The sequence below is a fragment of the Pyxicephalus adspersus genome, chromosome 1, assembly GCF_032062135.1.
Source record: "Pyxicephalus adspersus chromosome 1, UCB_Pads_2.0, whole genome shotgun sequence".
NCBI classification, from domain to species: domain Eukaryota; kingdom Metazoa; phylum Chordata; class Amphibia; order Anura; family Pyxicephalidae; genus Pyxicephalus; species Pyxicephalus adspersus.
In genome coordinates, this window is record NC_092858.1 from 7331900 (window position 1) to 7351149 (window position 19250).

The 19250-nt window shown below is 39.1% G+C and overlaps 1 protein-coding gene across 1 annotated transcript in view; it reads right to left on the minus strand.

The window, feature by feature from the left end:
• DLG2 (discs large MAGUK scaffold protein 2) overlaps window positions 1-19250 on the minus strand; it is a 767759-nt gene that overhangs the window by 49271 nt on the left and 699238 nt on the right. Inside the window, exon 17 of the mRNA XM_072398627.1 lies at window positions 6839-6914. Coding sequence (XP_072254728.1) covers window positions 6839-6914 — 76 coding nt within the window. The remainder of the gene's footprint in view (window positions 1-6838; window positions 6915-19250) is intronic.

The window sequence follows — 19250 nt, forward strand, 5'->3', positions numbered from 1 at the left end:
CCTATCCATTCACTGGAGTCCAATGACATCATGGGCTATCTCAGCATCAGATCATAGATTGATTATTAAAGTTATTAAATTCTTCTAAAACCAAATTGCATGACTGATATTCTGATCAAATTGGACTTTAACTTGGATCTGAACATCCATACTACTGCTGGGTAATGATTCAGCAGTCTCTAAATACAGAGGAATCTAAGATTAGTGCAGTCTCAATTCCATTGGGAAATCTGCTTATAGGCTCCCTCTCTTATGTATGAAGTTCTCCAGCTGGAAATACTGTAGGCAATGCACATTATCTATACCACCAAGGTAAACTCCAACACCATATGATTTTGGGGGTTAGCTGAAGCAAGTAAAGTTGAGTTTGGTGGATTGGGACAGTTTCTCTTTAGGATCACTCAGTCTTTCCAGATTACCCCTTTATAGGTTACATTTTTGTGCAGAATACCAGCTGTGCCTATGCCACCTAATCACTGCAACATGACAAACTGAAAGAGAGCTTAAAGTGGATCTAGGAGTGCAGCATGTTCAGTGAGTATCTTGAGGAGACACTTCCAGAAATTAATTGCAGATTTCCCAGTACAAAGCCTTCATTTCAGAGGATCAGCCCCATATTTTTTCAGCCATCATCCAAAGTCAACATCTCCTTCCTATATCATTGCTTTTCAACTTTTTAAACATGAGGGAACTCATAAAACAACTTCCAGGTCTTCAGGGAACCCCTTCTATAATTACTACATCCACAGCTCACAGTACATTAGTGTGGAGGTCAGTGGGAAACATAGCTCCTACATTGCTGGGCATGAGAAGAAGGCTCCTACCCTTATAGAAAGCTGAAAAGATGATTGGAGACTATAAAACTAACCCAAATTGACCATTGCTCAAGGAACCCCTAGAAACTTTTGGAGGAACCCTGGTTGAGAAACACTGTCCTAGACGTAGATGTCGGCTCAGAAATTATACAGCCATGCAACTCTCTACAAATCAGCGCTGGCTACAACCTCTCACCTTGTGGTTTGCTACAAACTTACAATATTGTAGTCTGATCACTTTGCAAGAGAAGTCTGGGACATGTTCCTCCTGCCTGCAGCAGACCGATGCCATTAACTCAGCCCAGTCAACATCACTGGACTGCCATTAAATATTAAAATCTTTTTTTTACAAAAACAATACAGCAGCTGTATATTGTGAAGTCATGAATTTACTAAAGTACACCAGTAGAAGTTACTAAAAGGACCACTTTAAAAAGTCTAGCACCCCTTAACCCTCACACAAGAATATCATTTGTCGAAGCAGTGTCTCCATCTCCCGTTCCTTTCCCTCTTCCAGAATTAATGACAAATGACAATAACATCTTTACAGTAAGTTTCCATTGAACGGAAGACAAACATGTACTGTAATGAGAATGAAATGACAACAACATCGATGTTCTATGATTAGAAGGAAGAGCAGCACATTGAGGCACGCTGCACTGTAACCTATGAGGTGTCGTTCCAGGAAAATGTTAATATGTCTGAAATGAGAGCGAACAGCTTGTTTGTGCAATCACAGAAGTGTGGATAAGGCATAATGAGAATCGGGAGAGGCTGATGTTTATAATGACGAAGTAGAGAGACAATATTGCAAGAAAACAACCTGGAAGTTGATTGAATTTTAAACCATCAATAGGTAGATAAGGGCCATAAATTCACATCTGACTTTTCCACGTCAGTCGTATTTTTCATTTGCAGGAGAACAAGGTTGTTAATGAAAAAGTCTGGTGGGTAAGATCAGGTTTTGAGTTTCATGTGAATATGTGGAAAATGGTGCCATCAAAACAAAGGAGATGGGTAGTAAATGATATAAGTTTTCCAATTTAAAGTGTAACTAAATGAAATATAAAAAAATCACATCTATAATGCTGTCTGCCAATAACATTATTAACCCAGCAGTTTTTATTTTGTAACAGTGGTATAACCTACTCATCCTGACAACTTCCATTAACATGTTGTTCTTCAAACATATTAGTTAGAAGGCATTTAAAGTGAACCTGCCCCCCCAAAACTTAGATTTAGCTGATGGGACTGATTAAGAGCACATGGCTATGTTAATTCAAAGGGTCTAAATATCCCTCCTGGTTGTTATCTTGGCCTAAAGAACAAATAGGCTGGGTACACACATGCAATATTTGTCATTGGAAAAGATCTTTCATGACAAAAGACTGAACGATGCATGAACGAGCTCTCTACATACAGTGCCATTCTGCTCTATGGAGAGGGGGACAACGACGGCATGGCACACCACTGTGCTCTCTCCCCTTTACTTGCATTATGATTGTTACACACCTGATTCTCGTCTGATATCAGCCCCGAAGTGATTATAGGCTGAGAATCATCTGACGTGTGTATGTAGCCTAAGTGTCTACGTTGTATTGCTAGATACACATGTGCAAAAGTTCTCGCCTGATAATAGGCTCAGGGCTGATATCGGATGAGAATCTTGCGTGTGTACAACGCTTGTCGTCCATCGTTTGAATGAACGTCCTGGCGGATCCACGGACGATGGAAGACAAATGATCATAATGGAAGTGAATTTACTAAAGTACACCAGTAGAAGTTACTAAAAGGACCACTTTAAAAAGTCTAGCACCCCTTAACCCTCACACAAGAATATCATTTGTCGAAGCAGTGTCTCCATCTCCCTTTCGTTTCTCTCTTTCAGAAATAATGACAAATGACAAAAACATTTTTACAGTAAGTTTCCATTGAACGGAAGACAAACATGTACTGTAATGAGAATGAAATGACAACAACATCGATGTTCTATGATTAGAAGGAATCAGCACATTGAGGCACGCTGCACTGTAACCTATGAGGTGTCGTTCCAGGAAAATGTTAATATGTCTGAAATGAGAGCGAACAGCTTGTTTGTGCAATCACAGAAGTGTGGATAAGGCATAATGAGAATCGGGAGAGGCTGATGTTTATAATGACGAAGCAGAGAGACAATATTGCAAGAAAACAACCTGGAAATTGATTGAATTTTAAACCATCAATAGGTAGATAAGGGCCATAAATTCACATCTGACTTTTCCACGTCAGTCGTATTTTTCATTTGCAGGAGAACGAAGTTTGTTAATGAAATGAAGTCTGGTGGGTAAGATCAGGTTTTGAGTTTGATGTGAATATGTGGAAAATGGTGCCATCAAAACAAAGGAGATGGGTAGTAAATGATATAAGTTTTCCAATTTAAATTGTAACTAAATGAAATATCAAAAAATCACATCTATAATGCTGTCTGCCAGTAACATTATTAACCCAGCAGTTTTTATTTTGGAACATAGTGGTATAACCTACTGATCCTGACAACTTCCATTAACATGTTGTTCTTCAAACATATTAGTTAGAAGGCATTTAAAGTGAACCTGCCCCCCAAAACTTAGATTTAGCTGATGGGACTGATTAAGAGCACATTGCTGTGTTAATTCAAAGGGTGTAAATATCCCTCCTGGTTGTTATCTTGGCCTAAAGAACAAATAGACTGGGTACACACGTGCAATAATTGTCATTGGAAAAGATCTTTCATGACAAAAGACTGAACGATGCATGAACGAGCTCTGTACATACAGTGCCATTCTGCTCTATGGAGAGGGGGACGACGACGGAATGGCACACCACTGTGCTCTCTCCCCTTCACTTGCATTATGATTGTTACACACCTGATTCTCATCTGATATCAGTCCTGAGGTGATTTTAGGCTGAGAATCATCTGACATGTGTATGTAGCCTAAGTGTCTACGTTGTATTGCTAGATACACATGTGCAATAGTTCTCGCCTGATAATAGGCTCAGGGCTGATATCGGATGAGAATCTTGCGTGTTTACAACGCTTGTCGTCCATCGTTTGAATGAACGTCCTGGCGGATCCACGGACGATGGAAGACAAATGATCATAATGGAAGTGAAGGGAAGAGAGCACAGTAGGGTGCCGCTCTATCGTTCTGCCCCTGCCTACTCCATAGAGCAGAACGATGCTGTATGTACAGCACTCATTCATGCATCGCGCAGTCGTTGGAAAGCAGAATTATTGGACGTGGGTATCTAAGAAACAGAATAGAGAGAGGGTGAAAAGTTTTGAAAAAGTAAAACAAAAGCCCTGATCAGTCTACTTTTCTCATACAACCTCTGAATTAGCATTTCTCATAATCTGACGTGCATTGAATGGGGTGTGTCAGTGGATGGGGCTGGGCAGGATTAGGGACCGCAGGTAAGGAACTGGATAGAGCTTGAGCATGGTAAACTAATGAGTGGCAAGCTTGTGGCTATGCTTTGTTGAAATTCTATGTCTGTGTCCAACTATGCTAACCATTCACAGGTGACCAAAGTTCTGCAAAATCCCTTAAGCCTAACAGTGTGCTTTTGGATTGTGAAATAAAAGGTTCCAAGAAAATGTTGGTAGAACATACAATATGTTTGGTGCAAGTATACATTTCTCAATATTTGTTTTGTTGGGCAAGGTTATTGTTATAGGTTCTTAACGGCCATACAGAAAACAAATAAAATATTAACAAAAAAGGATAATAAAGTTAAAAACATGTCTGTTTTTTCATATATAATAGAGCAGTGTTTTGTTAACTTTTTACCATTGGGGAAACCATATAATAACTTTCAGGTCTTCAAGGAACCCATTCTAATTACTATATACACAGCTCACGGTACATTAGTTTGGTGGCCAGTGGGAAGAATTCCTCTTACATTGCTGGCCAGTAAAAGGAATGTCACCCTTACAGACATTAGAGTTAGTTAAACTCATCTAAGAGGTCCAAATTGCTCATTACTCAATGCACCCTAACAACCTCCAGAGGAACCCTAGGGATCCATAAAAACCTGGATGAGAATATATAATAATGGATGATACCAATCACTGAGTTCTTTTGACCAATCAGTTCTAAATGAGATGAAAATGTCTTTTTTTGGGGGAAGTCAATGGGAAAAAGACCCTTAAATTGTTGGCCAGTAGAAAGAATGCCCTTCACAGTAGTGGCTAGAATAACACCTTTATAGACAACTAAAACATTGTGGTCAATAAGCAAGTCCAAGGAACCCCTAGCAACATCTGGAGGAACCCTGGTTGAGAATGGCTGCCTTATGTACATTGATGCATTCTATTAGTTATGAATGGTCAGGTGCATTAGAGAAGACAAACTATCATTGGTGAACCTGGATGACATAGCAAACCTGAGATGGATCAGATCCGGGATTGGAAACATTTGCCAACTAATAGAAAATGATTTTTAATAAATCCATTCCAGGTTTGCTGGTTCACCCAGGTTCCCGCATGATAGTCTATCTTCTCCAGTCTCGGCTAGCTTTAATAAATCAGGCTCAATGCAAAAGACAAATGAGAACCCAGTCTAAGAAACTATAAGGTGGTTTCTGCTTTTATCCAAAATAATATATTTTATGTGCAATTTGGCCCTATAAGCGAAGAAGCCAAAAAACAATGCCAATAGTTGTCAACAAACCATTGCCCAGGCACAGAACGTGCCGAATGGTCTGTAAACCAACTAAAATGTTTTATTTTGTTCTGTTCGGGAACATGGAGAACCGTCATCCTTTAAAATGCCTGTCACAACAATCACAGAACTAAATTAATTAGCTTTAATTATAATCTTTGACTCATTAATCAGCCGCAATTTCATTCAGAAACAGTGATACTCTGCAAGCTAAATGTAATAATAATAGCAGTGATGTATCATCATGCTGCTCTGGCGCATCAGTCTCTATGGTGCCGTGAGACGAAATTCAATTACGCCCCATTATTTTCTAACATCGGAGCTTTCGGTGGAACAGTTTGCTTCACTTGAGTCTCTCTCTGCGTGCAATGCCATTATTTTCTTTAAAGCTGAACCCCAGGCAAACAGATATAAAGAACAATAATAAATGGGGGGGGGGGTGTATAACTTAGCAAGGGATTTGTATTCCATCCAGTCCCAAATCCCAGGAGACCTTGTCTTCTGCAGAAGTTAAGCAATACTTACCATGGACAATATTTGAACTCATTCTTGTTCTTTTCTCCTATCATTTACTCATTATCACATGACCATAACAATACACCTGATTGACTCTTTGTGCTGCTTCTCTATCAGTCTGATCTTTGCTGTAAGACATACAGGTATGTGTCCATAGATTGTTCCTGACGTGTTGCACAGATGAAACCGCTGCGTTTCGCAGATTAAATGAATATTCAGAAGCTGTTTCATCTGCGAAACGCGTCAGAAACAATTTTTGCTAGCCTATTGTTAGTAATCTCTGTCAAAGTCACCATATTTTATCTTTGTCCATGCATTTTATGTATTTTATGGAAACTGTTTTGAAACTTTTAATTAAGTGCCTATGCCAGGAATTCCCTACTTTTTCTTTCAACACCCATATTACTAACAAGGTATTGTTCTTTTGTCTTTGCTCTATGGGGAATTCAAGATACTGATAAATTAAATTCTGGTATCAATACTGCTTGCATTCACAAAAGTACATTCAATAATAAAACAAGCTGCATTTATTTGTGTCTTTTTAGTTATAATTGCTATTGCAAAAAAAAAAAAAAAGTGGGAAGTTTTTTTTACCCTGTGTTATTTTTACTTTTATTATATTAATTTCTTTATTTATATAAGGATTTATATGCTTGTATACTGTCATTTTTGGTGTTTGTCTATCCTTACGAATTTTTTTTATTGCTTTACAATAAAATGTTCAACATTACACAATATCACAATTTGTACACATTTACCACTTGTACTAGCAAGAAGCTAGTGCAATAGATATATTTATGTATGTATAGTTTTTTGTGTACTTACCCCTTTAGAATCTATGACTCCAGGTTTTGCATTAAATTTCACAGTCTTCAACCGAGCTCGCTCTCTTCTTTCAACCCTACAAGAAAGCAGAGGAGGAAAATATTAAACGTGTGGGGTGAGCAATGTGTTTTTAGATTCTGCCAGAAGTTGTGTAATGTTTTCACTTCATTTAGCAAGCCAAGCTTTCCAGCAAAGAAAGTAGCAAAGATTAAAAAAAATGGCTTTCTCAACCTTTCAACCCCTGAAGAACCCTTTAGATCATTTTCAGGTGTTGGAGAACCCCTGCTATAATAGGTCAATGGCAAAAATGCTTCAGTGGGAAGAATGTTCCCACACAGCTAATAAGATCCTTGGTTTCATGCAACTTGCTCTGCCAAGGAAAGTTGGCCCATGGGAGGTCAATCTGACACAGCCCAAGGAACCCTTGCCAACCTTTGAAGGAACTCCAGGGTTCCATGGATCCCTGGTTGGGAATTGCACCTTTAGTTTGTTTTCCAGTCTTCACACTCATTGGCTCATGATGGTACATAGGATAAGGAAAATCTGTTCTTCAACAGGAACAACTCAAGAAAGTATGGATTTCCTGCGTCCTACAGGAGGTCACCAATGTGCAAGCATGTAGCAAATGTAATGTATCAAAACACATAGAAGACCAGTTCATTAGCAATGTAATCTATGATATGGTATGCAAGTAGCACATTTCCTCATTTGGCATGCAGTGGGTCTGGTTACATAAGGAAACACAAAGTAACTGGTCATAGAAGCCAAACCGGGGTACTAGGATGCAAAATATTATAGCTGCACTAACATTTCATGGAAGTCACCTCCTTATGCTTGCACCTCTATAGCACTTTGGGAACCAGAAGGCTGGGGCTCAGATATGAAAATAGTGGCCAAGCTCCTATGGTTTTGGGATCTGACTTAAGCCCCTATGCATAACTAAAGCCCATCACAATAGTGAGCACTGGGAATGACCAATGGTGACGCACAAGTAAAGTACAAAGTCATAACCATAGTCGTTCTGTTGCATTTTACAGCAGTGCTCGCACATTTCTGAGGCTCCACAAGACGCCAGTGATCGAAAACCTCCAAGTGCCTCTTATAAAATATTCTGTCACTTTACTATTTTGTACCCATAGGCGTTATTTATAGCTGAACCCCAGGCACACAGCTAAACAGAAAGATGGAATACATACTGGTTAGTTGTTTCACTCACCAAATGGTTTGTATTTCTATCTAGTTCTAAGGTCTACATAGCTCTGCTAAATGCCAAGACCTATTTATAGATCTTCTGCATATTTACCCTAAAATATTGCCAATTACATTCTCTGGTTTGTATTTCAGTTGCCCTCCAATCAACATTCTGCAAACAGTATTGCCCTGGCGTAGTCAGATGCCAGAAGATACCAGCTCTCATTACATCATCCACGCTTTCAAGGTGTTTTGGGTCACACATGGGCATTATTGAGTAAACTTCAAAACCACCCATTTTTTTTTGATCCACACAACTACATATCAGTGATATCACTTTTTTGCCTCTTCACCCAGCAGGTAATTGTAACTTGTGGCCATGGCTTGAATAGTACATGCCCACCAGCCTAATTGCAATAAGTTTCTGGTCATGTGATCATCAAAAAAACGCTAAAAGTTTTTTTTTTAACAAGTGATTTTCCTTTACCATTTGCAGTATCATTTATATAGGCAAGAATAAACTATCTGACAGTTCGAATGTCAGCACAGCAGCACAATTATGCTGTACAATAAATAGGGGTTGCAAATGACAGACAGATACAGACAGTAACACAGGAGGAGGAGAGGACCCTGCCCCGAAGAACTTACAATCTAAGAGGTTGTAGAAGTAGAACACAATAGGAGGGGAGATATGGAGTGGTGGATGAGTAGTGAGGGTTTAGGAGACAGAAGAAGACAGGTAGGCAAGTTTTAAAGGATGGGTTTTGAGCGGAAAGTAGGAGCAAACCACATAGGACGAGGAAGACCATTCCAGAGAGTCGGGGCAGCTCAAGAGAAGTTTTGTAGTCTTGCGTGTGATGAGGTTATGAGTGAGGAAGTCATTAGAAGTCATTGGAGGAGCGAAGAGAGCAACTAGGGGGGTATTTTTCTATCAGGTCAGAAAGGTAAATGGGACAAGAACTGTGAAGGGATATGAAGGCAAAGCACACAATTGGTTGGTTATTTCTCCATTTCCTGTCTAGGTTTTGCTCTACAGGTGACTGCACGTGGCTAAAAATCAAACTTAGGTGCTTGCATTAAAAAAAACTAATGATGAATTATTAAATACAGAGCTGCATCCATTGGTGTCTTTTAAATCTACCTGGATTTGGGCTTTAAGATCCAAGAGAGATCCAATTATGCTGATAAAGTTATTGTGCATCAAAGCGCAGAACAATTGCAGATAATATTATCATATCTGAACTTTTCATTTAATTTTTCTTATGTACACAATGCACACACAGGTAACAGAACATTTCACTGTCTTCCACACCGAGGGAATGACATGAAAATAGCACTGATGTCATTTATGTCTCTCTCAGACTCCATTCTGATGCTAATCAAACTGACAAAAAGGATTTGGAGCAATTTAACATAAATACATTTAAATATTATACAAAAGAAATTAAATTGAAAAGAAAGCAAACTTTTTTTTTTGCGGAATTGAATTTGTATGTTAATAATATCAAAAATCCCTTCCAAAGGAATATACCAAAACACATCTTGGCAAAGGACCTATGGTGAATCACAATGCATCTAGTGCCATTGGAACTTGGGCTGACCGGACGCACAGTACACCACAATGTATTTCTACAACTACATCTGCACCTATTTGCTAGAAACCATATAACATTCAGCTATGTGTTTGGATTGTGGATGAAAACCCCCATGCACACAGAGAAGTAGAAGACTGACAAGCTCATCTCTCATTCTGCTCTCCCCTAATAGCACGGTCCATGTTAACACAATAGAACTGCTGGCAAACTGGTTGGCTCCTTGTGGAACCTTTCCCCTTCCAAATCTAAGCTTTGCTGCGCAGAAAATGTAAGCGGCTGATCCAAAATTCAGGTGTTTGATCTTGCTTTTTAAAAAAAAATACATTTATGTATGTTTTATTGTATACAGAACTGCATTGATTAGCATTTTTTATGTCTGCCTCAAGTCCAGCCTGAAACACCACATGATTCCCAAGGGGGCAATTGTTTTTGTGGCACTTTCCAACCAAAGATCAATTTTACTGGGGACTGTGAACTGTACTGGATATAAGGCACCAATTAGATCTTTTATTAGGCTGGCATTATAGACATATGCAATAGAGTCTTTAGTTTGGTACTGGGGGTGCAGACCACTCCGGGTAACACCATCAGTGCGGGCAACACAAAGGACTGCCAATCCTATTTAACCACATTGTATTATTGGGTTGCAGAAAGATTGGGCTTACGCATGCTTAAAACTCTAGTATTTATCCCTCCCAATTAATCCTGCTGCCTCCTTTACCCATTGGGCAGCAGGTAATTCTAATTATCCACTTGCATGCTGATGTGCACAAGGGTCAAAGTGGCCATATTCATCACGGGTGGCAGCTTCTTTCAAATCACTATCCCAAAACTTCCAAGAGACTATTTATCAGCAGCCGGGTATAAATAATGCTGCTTGCATCCTCCCACAAAGGAGGCCAGATTTCTCATAGGGTCACCCAGTCCATGGCCTAGGGTGCCATTGCCCCTTGTGGCAACATACCCCCCAGCATTTATCCAGCTTTTGCCCATTTTCATCTTGCCTACATTCCCATATTGGTCACTCTCCTAACCAGTGTAACCATGTCCCACTCTCAGTTGATTGCTTTGAATACCCTGGAAACACGGCAAGGGGCAGACCACATACAGAAGCAGCCAGTGCCCTTCCCGCAGCGAGCAGACATATATAAGCACCAGGTGTAAAAGCTATATCTCAATGGACTGAAATTGGGGTCTTCGCTCCTCTCCCTGGATAAATCTGCATGATAATTTTCAGAAATGCAAAACGAAGTGAAATTACCACTGCTGGCCATAGCTGATTCCCACAGGTAATAAATTATATATGACTCAAATATGGGCAGCTGCAGGGCATTCCCTGCCTAGATTTCAGGGTCAATAACACAATCTGGTGTGTGTAGATATCAGCATCAAAGCCTGGTTTGGGTCAAAAATAGGAGTGGGCATCACAAGCCATCTGGCCTAGAGGGGAAAAAACAGTATAAATCCGACCCTGCCCACACAGGAAAGTGGGCATCCCCCACCAATGTGCCGGTGTTTTGAGAAATAGTCCACCTGCTGCCTAACCTTACCCCCCTTCCTATTGTCTAACTTTAAGCCTTCCCTCCTTGGTGCTTAATCTTAAATCATTCTTACCCTAATACCCCTACCTGGTCCCTAACCCCTTCCAAACTGTCACCTAACCTTACCACCCTGCTTAGTGCCTAATCCTAAATACAAGCTAAGCACGAATGGGGTAGGACCAGAAGTTCTGGCATTGGGTAATACCAACCCTAGAGACAACACTGGATAGTCTCCGGGTGAGATGATATGAGAAAAGAAAAGAAATAGCCAAAAACCACTTTTCTAATTTACACATTAAATAAAAATTGAAGTCCTTATGTTTGAGGAGTTAGGATGACATTTGTTGCCCAGAGGTTGTCTGTACACCACACGATAACAGAATACAAAATTATCATGTAATCAAAAAGCAAACAAAAAAACCAAGACAATTGAGCTTTTCTTAGATTTTCCAGACTTATAATGCAATAAAAAGTCAGCATGACCCGCTTTCATGGTAGCGTTCTCAGCTAATGTGCCTTCTGTGACAGCCTTGGGAAAAAATGTATTCTTTTCCAGAAGGAAATGTTCTTAAATTATTTTTACAAGAAGTTCCCCAAAGCAAGACATAACCAATGATATTCAAGGGAACAACATTAAATTTTATAGTGGTATGTATATTTACTTTTATTAACTTCTTAATATCTATCCCACGCTATCATGCCAACCTGATTTAATAAACCTGAGAAGTCCACCTTATTACATAAGCCACCCATCGACAAAAAAAAAAAAAAAAAGTGTTCCTACCTGAGCCCAGCCTATGACATGCATGGGTGCATCTAACAGGGAGTTTACCCCAGTTTAGATAGAGTTCAAAAAACAAAACTCCCAAAATGGTTAAATAAATGTCTTTTGATGAAATTGCTATTAAATTATAGGGATTAAAGCAGACCTTTACACCATTGTACAGTATTCCATTTTTACAAAAAGTCTTATTTTAAATTTCTTGAGGGTCCTAACCTTTTTTATGGATTTATAGTGTGATTCAGTAGTGGTTCATGAATGTTTAATAAAGACTTCAAAGGGTAATGGAAGAGGGAGGTCAACTTTCAGGACCAATTTATATTGTTGTATAGGACGCATTGTAATATCTAAACAAAACTGGTGCTTCACTGTAAAATACCCACATCCTGCCAGAGAAAACTGCTGATTTTCTATATTAAATTACAGTGTTCACTTAATTATTTTCAGTCACACACTTATTTCCTGGAAGATGGTGGCACATCCTAGTGATGTATAGCCGATATCACTGACAGACAGAGTTGAAGACATCTCAGCTCACTTAACCTTATTAAAAAGGAGATGGATATTGCTTTTCAGCAATTTTAGTGACATTTCCAGGATATGTCAGCAAATACTTGTAAATCACAACTGCCATTATAATTAAGGCATCTTTCTGATGATAAAAGTAAGTATGCCTTCACAAAAGAGATGGAACCTATCTTAAATCAATACTTCAGAATTGGACAGATCAATGGCCTTCAAAGAAAACTTGAGTGGTAAGCAATTTCTCATGTCGTTGGTGTTCCAGTCCAAATGCTTACCCATTACAGAGTCTTACGTAAACGGTTTCATTACATTATGTAAACTAAAGAAAAACAGGAAGCATAAGACTTCTTGTCTTGGAAATAGTTGAAGGAAGGGTACAGCTGGGAGCGCAGAGATGGCAGATGGTTCCACCTGCCATCAAACATTTTTTTTTGTTGAGTAGTTCTTGGCCTAATGGATATTCGTACATTAACAATAACCAAATCCCTAATTGTGCCTGCTGCCTTCCTTAGTACTCATTCTGAGTCTTATATAGTATGTTGCTAAAAATTTGTGAAGACCTGACCATTGCACTGATAGGATTTTGTTGGGCATCTTATTCCAACACCATGGACATTTATGTGGAGCCTCCATTCCTCAGGAAAAGCCCTTCCATGACAAGTTCACAGTCAGTGTTTCATTTTTGACTTTTTGGTCCAGAGAATATTAGAGGTCAGGTACTGATGAAGGTCTGGCTCAAAACTGGCATTCCAAGATATTTAGTAGAGTTGAGGTCCAAGGTCACTGTAGGACACTCCAGTTCTTTGTTACCAAACTGTGGTAGAAACATCTGAACCAAATTATTATGATCATATACCTTATGTACTTGTCCTTACTCCATCAAGATAATCGCACCCAACAGGCTACATGGAAGCCACACCTCCAACTAGTCTCTACTTGCCCATGTATGTCCACTGAAGTGTGCATTGAAATCAGTTAAAATTATTTCAGGCCAGGAGCCAAAGCAACTGTGGAAGATTTAAGGGAAGACTAGCCAGACTTACCCTGCCAGATTACTGTGGCAAATTACTGGTCTTCAGGTCTTCAATTACTCAGGTCTTCAGGAATCCCCTACTAAAATTTCTAAATCCACAACTCATGGTACAGTAGCATGATTGGCTATGGGAAGAATTCCTCTTACATTGCTATATCCCTATAGATATCCAAAAAGATCAGTGGTGTCCGTTAAACTGACTTCAGAGGTACATACTGCTCAGTGCTCAAGGAAACCCTGGCAACCTCTGAAGGAATCTCTGGATACTCAAATGTCCTCTTAGTTGATAATTATCAACTAACATGATCCCCCTTAAACTGTAAAAATACCAATCGCTATAATAAATCCAAACCTACTATACTACACATGCAGAACTAAAATCCCAAATGTATAACCTACCTGTGACAAATGTCCTCTCAGCCCGCACCCTGCGCATAGACTTTCCAGTACGCTCAGCAACAGTCCACGCACCAGCAGGCTGAAAAGGGGCCGTCATGGGGCAAGGTTAACCACTCTGGTAACCCCTCCTGCACACACCATCACAGGTAGACTGCCACTATGTGCTTAGATGGAAGCACGCCCTGTTACCCTTGACAACCGCAGTTATGCTTCCGCTTCTTTAGTGTCACCCGCTGCCACTCCAGACAGGGATGGCTCAGCAATCACAATGTTTATAGTAGCGTTTCGGGTTAGCGAGTTACACTATTTCTACTTAGAGCGTTCAGAGATTCAGCTTACACTTTTTATAGTGTTTAATAAGTAAAAACATACAAAAACATAGAGCATAAACAAATTATAGAAAAATAAAGACTAATCTAAGAACAATACCATAACAATAGCAGAACTATAGCAACAGCATAAAATGAAAGGGAAAACTGTAAAATATTACTAAGGTAGAGTTCGTTTGCCTTGGTCCAGGTTGCTGTGTAATGTCCAAGTTATCAGCCAGAGACACTGGGCTCCCTGCAGTGCTCAGTGTGTCAGTGCCATTGTCCTTAGCAACAAGATGATGTCAGTGAGAGCTCTCCCTGCTGGGCTTACATTGATTTTTGTAGCCCAACCACAGAGGTGGGACTAATAGGACCATCCCACGACAGCAGGGTGGAGGATGTCTGAAGGGCTGTGTCCACATGGAGTATGATGCTCTGTGGACACTTCCCAAAATGCCCTTGTTCTAGGCCATTATTAATATTTCACAAGTACAGGTTTTATGAACGGCCAACTCCCAGATTATTAATGACCACAAAATAAGGAGTTCACAGAGACCACACTAGGCATGTCTGGGACTTATGGTTCACCAGGACACGCTACATATGGTTTCCTGAGGCCTAGGAGACCAGTTCTCGGTCTCAGAATGCTCACCATAAGGATCCAACTACAAATCAGTCAACTACTATTTCATACAGAATGGTATATTGTAAAATACAAAGTCCAATCAGGGCTACTCTACTACTGGAGACACAAAACCCCAACTTTTACAATGGGTGCTGTAAACTAGAGGTTCTGGAAGGGTGCTGGTTGTCAGATCAAGGAATATCTGATAAGGAGAAATTTATGACCCTGGTCTGTTAGAGCTATAATTTCCAAAAAATACATTTTAAAGGAAGTTAGTTAGTTTGTTCCACCCGAAAGAATAGCCCCAATGGATAATCAAAGTGGAGTGGACTCCTATTTGCCCAGCCTGTGATTACATATCGTGTATCTGTGGGAGGAAGAGAAGAAGAGGAGGGAAAGCCATGCTTTTGAAGGGCAACCAGAGTTAAATTTCAAAAACACAAAATTTTATTGTTCCAACAACATAATTTAAAAGATTAGGAGCTGTGTCTCTATAAATGAATCTCAGGCTAACATATTACCACAAGTTTCGCAAAAAATAGCAATATAGTTTATTATCATACTAGGTTAGTGATGGCGGTAAGGTGTCCCACCCGACACGTGGTAGTATACTAAGTAAGTCCTCTTTTTTCTTTCCGTTATACATTGTAAACATCAGTCTAACGTTCAGTCAATGCATATATATGGATTGTTAATAATGTATATTGTTATAAAATCTAAGGTCTCCCCTTACCCCTGAGGAAGCCCGGTTCGGGCGAAACGCATCGGGTGGGACACCTTACCGCCATTGCTAACCTAGTATGATACTAAACTCTATTGCTATTTTTTGCAAAACTAGTGGTTATATGTTAGCCTAGGATTCATTTATAGAGACACAGCTCCTAATCTTTTAAATTATGTTGTTGGAACAATACAATTTTGTGTTTTTAAATTTAACTCTGGTTGCCCTTCAAAAGCCTGGCTTTCCCTCCCTCCTCTTCTTCTTTTGCTCCCACAGATACACCATTTTAAAGGAAGACCATTTGTTATATTTAAAGGGAAAATCTGTACTTAATATTTTCCACAATATCACACTACCGACAGTCAAAAAATAATTAAACCAAGGAAAGCCCATTGTGGAATGATTCTAGAATTGACAGAATTGACATTGTTGCCTAAATTAAAACCTAATTAGGGCTAAAAATATTCAATGTGCTGAATATAACTTGTGTAAATAGCAGAGCCGCAGGACCCAAAAAGTCTATCAATTCTAGGTTTCTTGAAACAAAAATACAGATGTACAAGTCCAATCAACCTGCACAAGGTGAGAAAAAAGCACTGGTCTGAAACAGGAGTACAACAAACAACACATAAAAACACATACACAGGACACAAAATAAAAATACTTTTGCTTCTTGTAATTAAAAAATACTTGTTTAGCCTGGAGTCGAGAAATAGAAAATGGCACTTGCCATTGCAAATTTGCAAAAAGAAACTTCCTTACCAACAAATCACTTGGTGAACATTTGAATATTGCACTATGCAGCTCGTGTTTCTTATCAGACATAGATCCATGGGACCACTAAACCTGCACTGATTTCAACCATTCATGTTATTCAGCGTTTGTGTTTGTCATTCTGTATTTATTCAAGGAACAAAATTATCAAAATTTTTCTTGGGTGGGGGGATTCTCAATTTAGGACCCTCATCAACACCACGGCCCTTTTAAATTTGGAACCTTTGGGAGACTCATTAGTTTGCAATCCAGTTAGGAAGCAATAAAACTTTAAAATAAAATATTAATCCGGCACACCGATGATATAAATTTGATGATACATTCCGTCAGGCTTATGAAAACTTTATTGGACAAATAGAATTCTGAGATTGCTTTCAGGGTGTTGTGAATTTTAGAGTACTGATGTTTAAATAACAAGTTGAATGTCCACATCATTCCAAGGCTCCCTAATGAGCAAACTTCGGGTAATTCAAAAATAGCTTATTTTTTAAAAAGCAAAATGTGTAAGTAAAATGAAACATTTTGCTTTGTTAGGTAAAGGATACAAAGTTTTGAATAGACAGATGGAGTTTCTGGATTAAGGATGGATTTTATTCTGCCTTTATTTTGGCTTTCATGATCATGCCTTCACTTTTCTTATCAACATGCTAATGACATTTTAGGGTAAACATTTCCATTGTTTTAGGAGCAATGATTGAAATAAGAGAACCGATCCCTTGTTCTATATTTCAAAAATCACATTAAACCACCTCCTAATTGAACTAGAATGAACACAGAAAAAGGACCCTACAGAAAGGGCCATAAAGTAAGAAGTTACATGATATTCCAAAATAAATTATTAAAACTTTGAATGTTTATCTGTAGTAATTTTAAAACAACAACAAAGCTCATGTACATATCATTAGGCTTAAGGGCATGTTCAAAGTTGTCAACACTTTACAATAATGTTTATAATAATTCTGACACGATTCATTGGAAACCCACTTCTTCAGGGAATATATTCTATATACAAACACCTTATACAACCTTTAGATGTCCATTTAGGGTCAGGGTCTAAAGACCTTTCAAATAAGTAGCATTAGTAGGACTATCATTCAACAAAACAGACGAGGCATGTGCATCCAAAGAGACAACCCACAAACATCTACTATCAAGGGGTCATTGACCATTACTAAGATATTCAATTCTCAAACTCTGTAGCTGGATAGTGAAAAAGTTAGCCCTTAGATGCAATGATGACAATACTGGGTCTCTGTGCTTCTCCTTGCAATACAGGCAGATCATTGCTGGTGGGAAGGACTGGTAGGGAGCACTGTGCTCATAAAGCCCTCATTGTTGATGCATGAAGTACATTTGCTATTGGGAAGGGTTATGCTAATATAACAAATTCTTGATGGGTAGATGCATTCCTGTGCAGGCTGCATTGACATGCAGGTACCACCCACATACATTTTGGATTAAATGAAAGAACCCAAATCCAATAAATAAAATGGTCAGGTGAAAGACTGGGTGGAGGAGGATAGATAACTGGGTACTAAGGTCCTATTTGACTTTCTAAAGTTTTAAATGCACATTAGGATAGGAACTGGTACAACTGTGCAAGACTGAAGGGAAGGCCGGGGGCAGATTTTATTAAAGGGAAGGAACTTTTGGACTTGGAAGAAATGCCCACAAAAGGCATTTTTCTGATCACTGTTCTCTCCTGTCAAAAATACTAAGCTGCTCATATTCAGCTCAGCATAGGAAGCTAGGATTAACCTGGCTTTCCCTGCTAAACTAAATGAACTCTTGTGTGCCTGTGCAGTTACATCATTCCAGCACAACTAAGATGGCCAAAGATCTAAACTAGGGAGACACAGGACAGGACAGGAGAGCTTCTTAAAAAATTGGCTCCAGTATTGGTGTTTTTTGCAAAAGTAACATTGTATTGAATAAATGAGAAAGTAGACGCAGGGAGATCTTTGCACTGTAGGTCCTCAGGTGCAGCTTCCTCTCCAGCAGAGAGAACAGGCGGTACACTATTTTTTGAAAAATTTTCAACAAAAGCTAAATTGATATTGCTTAGGCAAAACACAATCAATTCTAAAGGTTTCCTGTAAGATAGCAAATCTTCACTTTTTTCCAGCTTAGCTCTATTTTAACAGAAGCTTCATCTGAGGCCAATAGTTAAATGAAGCATGACTGCACTCTGGTAATATCGCTGCTGACTGGGGAGATAACATTCTGCTTATACCGGCAACAGAATTAAAGGAGCTTATGCTCGGCAATTTTTTTAATGTAGATTTGCCAGCTAAACCACAAAGACAAAAAAAAAATTGCATCCTCAAATATATCTGTGACTCAACACAACCGCAAATGTATATCAAATGTGGTTTTCTGGATCATAGAGCAAAAGTTCAGAGAAGAGATTGCAGTGGATAAATTGTTAATGATATTCAGGAAACACTGCAACCATTAGGGAATACAACTTCTGCAATTAAAGAGCAATGGCAGTCTTTTTTTTGTGGGGAAAGGGTAATCACGTTTACCAGGATATAAGGGCTTGTTCTCACTAGAGTAGGCAATGGTGTGCTGGGTTGTCATTCATTATTAATGGCAACCCAATTACATAATATCAGTGCACTACAGCAGAATGCATGGCAACACAAATGCAGCTTGGACTACGTTGTTATTTAATGTGCTGCATTGTTTTAAATGAATGGGGAGCTCACCAAAAACTGCTCTAAATGTAAAGAAAAAAACAAACAAAAACTCAAATTGTAAAACTTTGTAGAAAATAAAGCCAGTAAGGAAGTTAATGTAAAATAACTATGATTAATGAAGGTTCAATAGCCTCTTGGTCAGGCGCATTGCAGCACTGGTTCTGTAATGCACACCGTTTTCACATTTGACAGCCGGTACTGCTCACTGCCACCG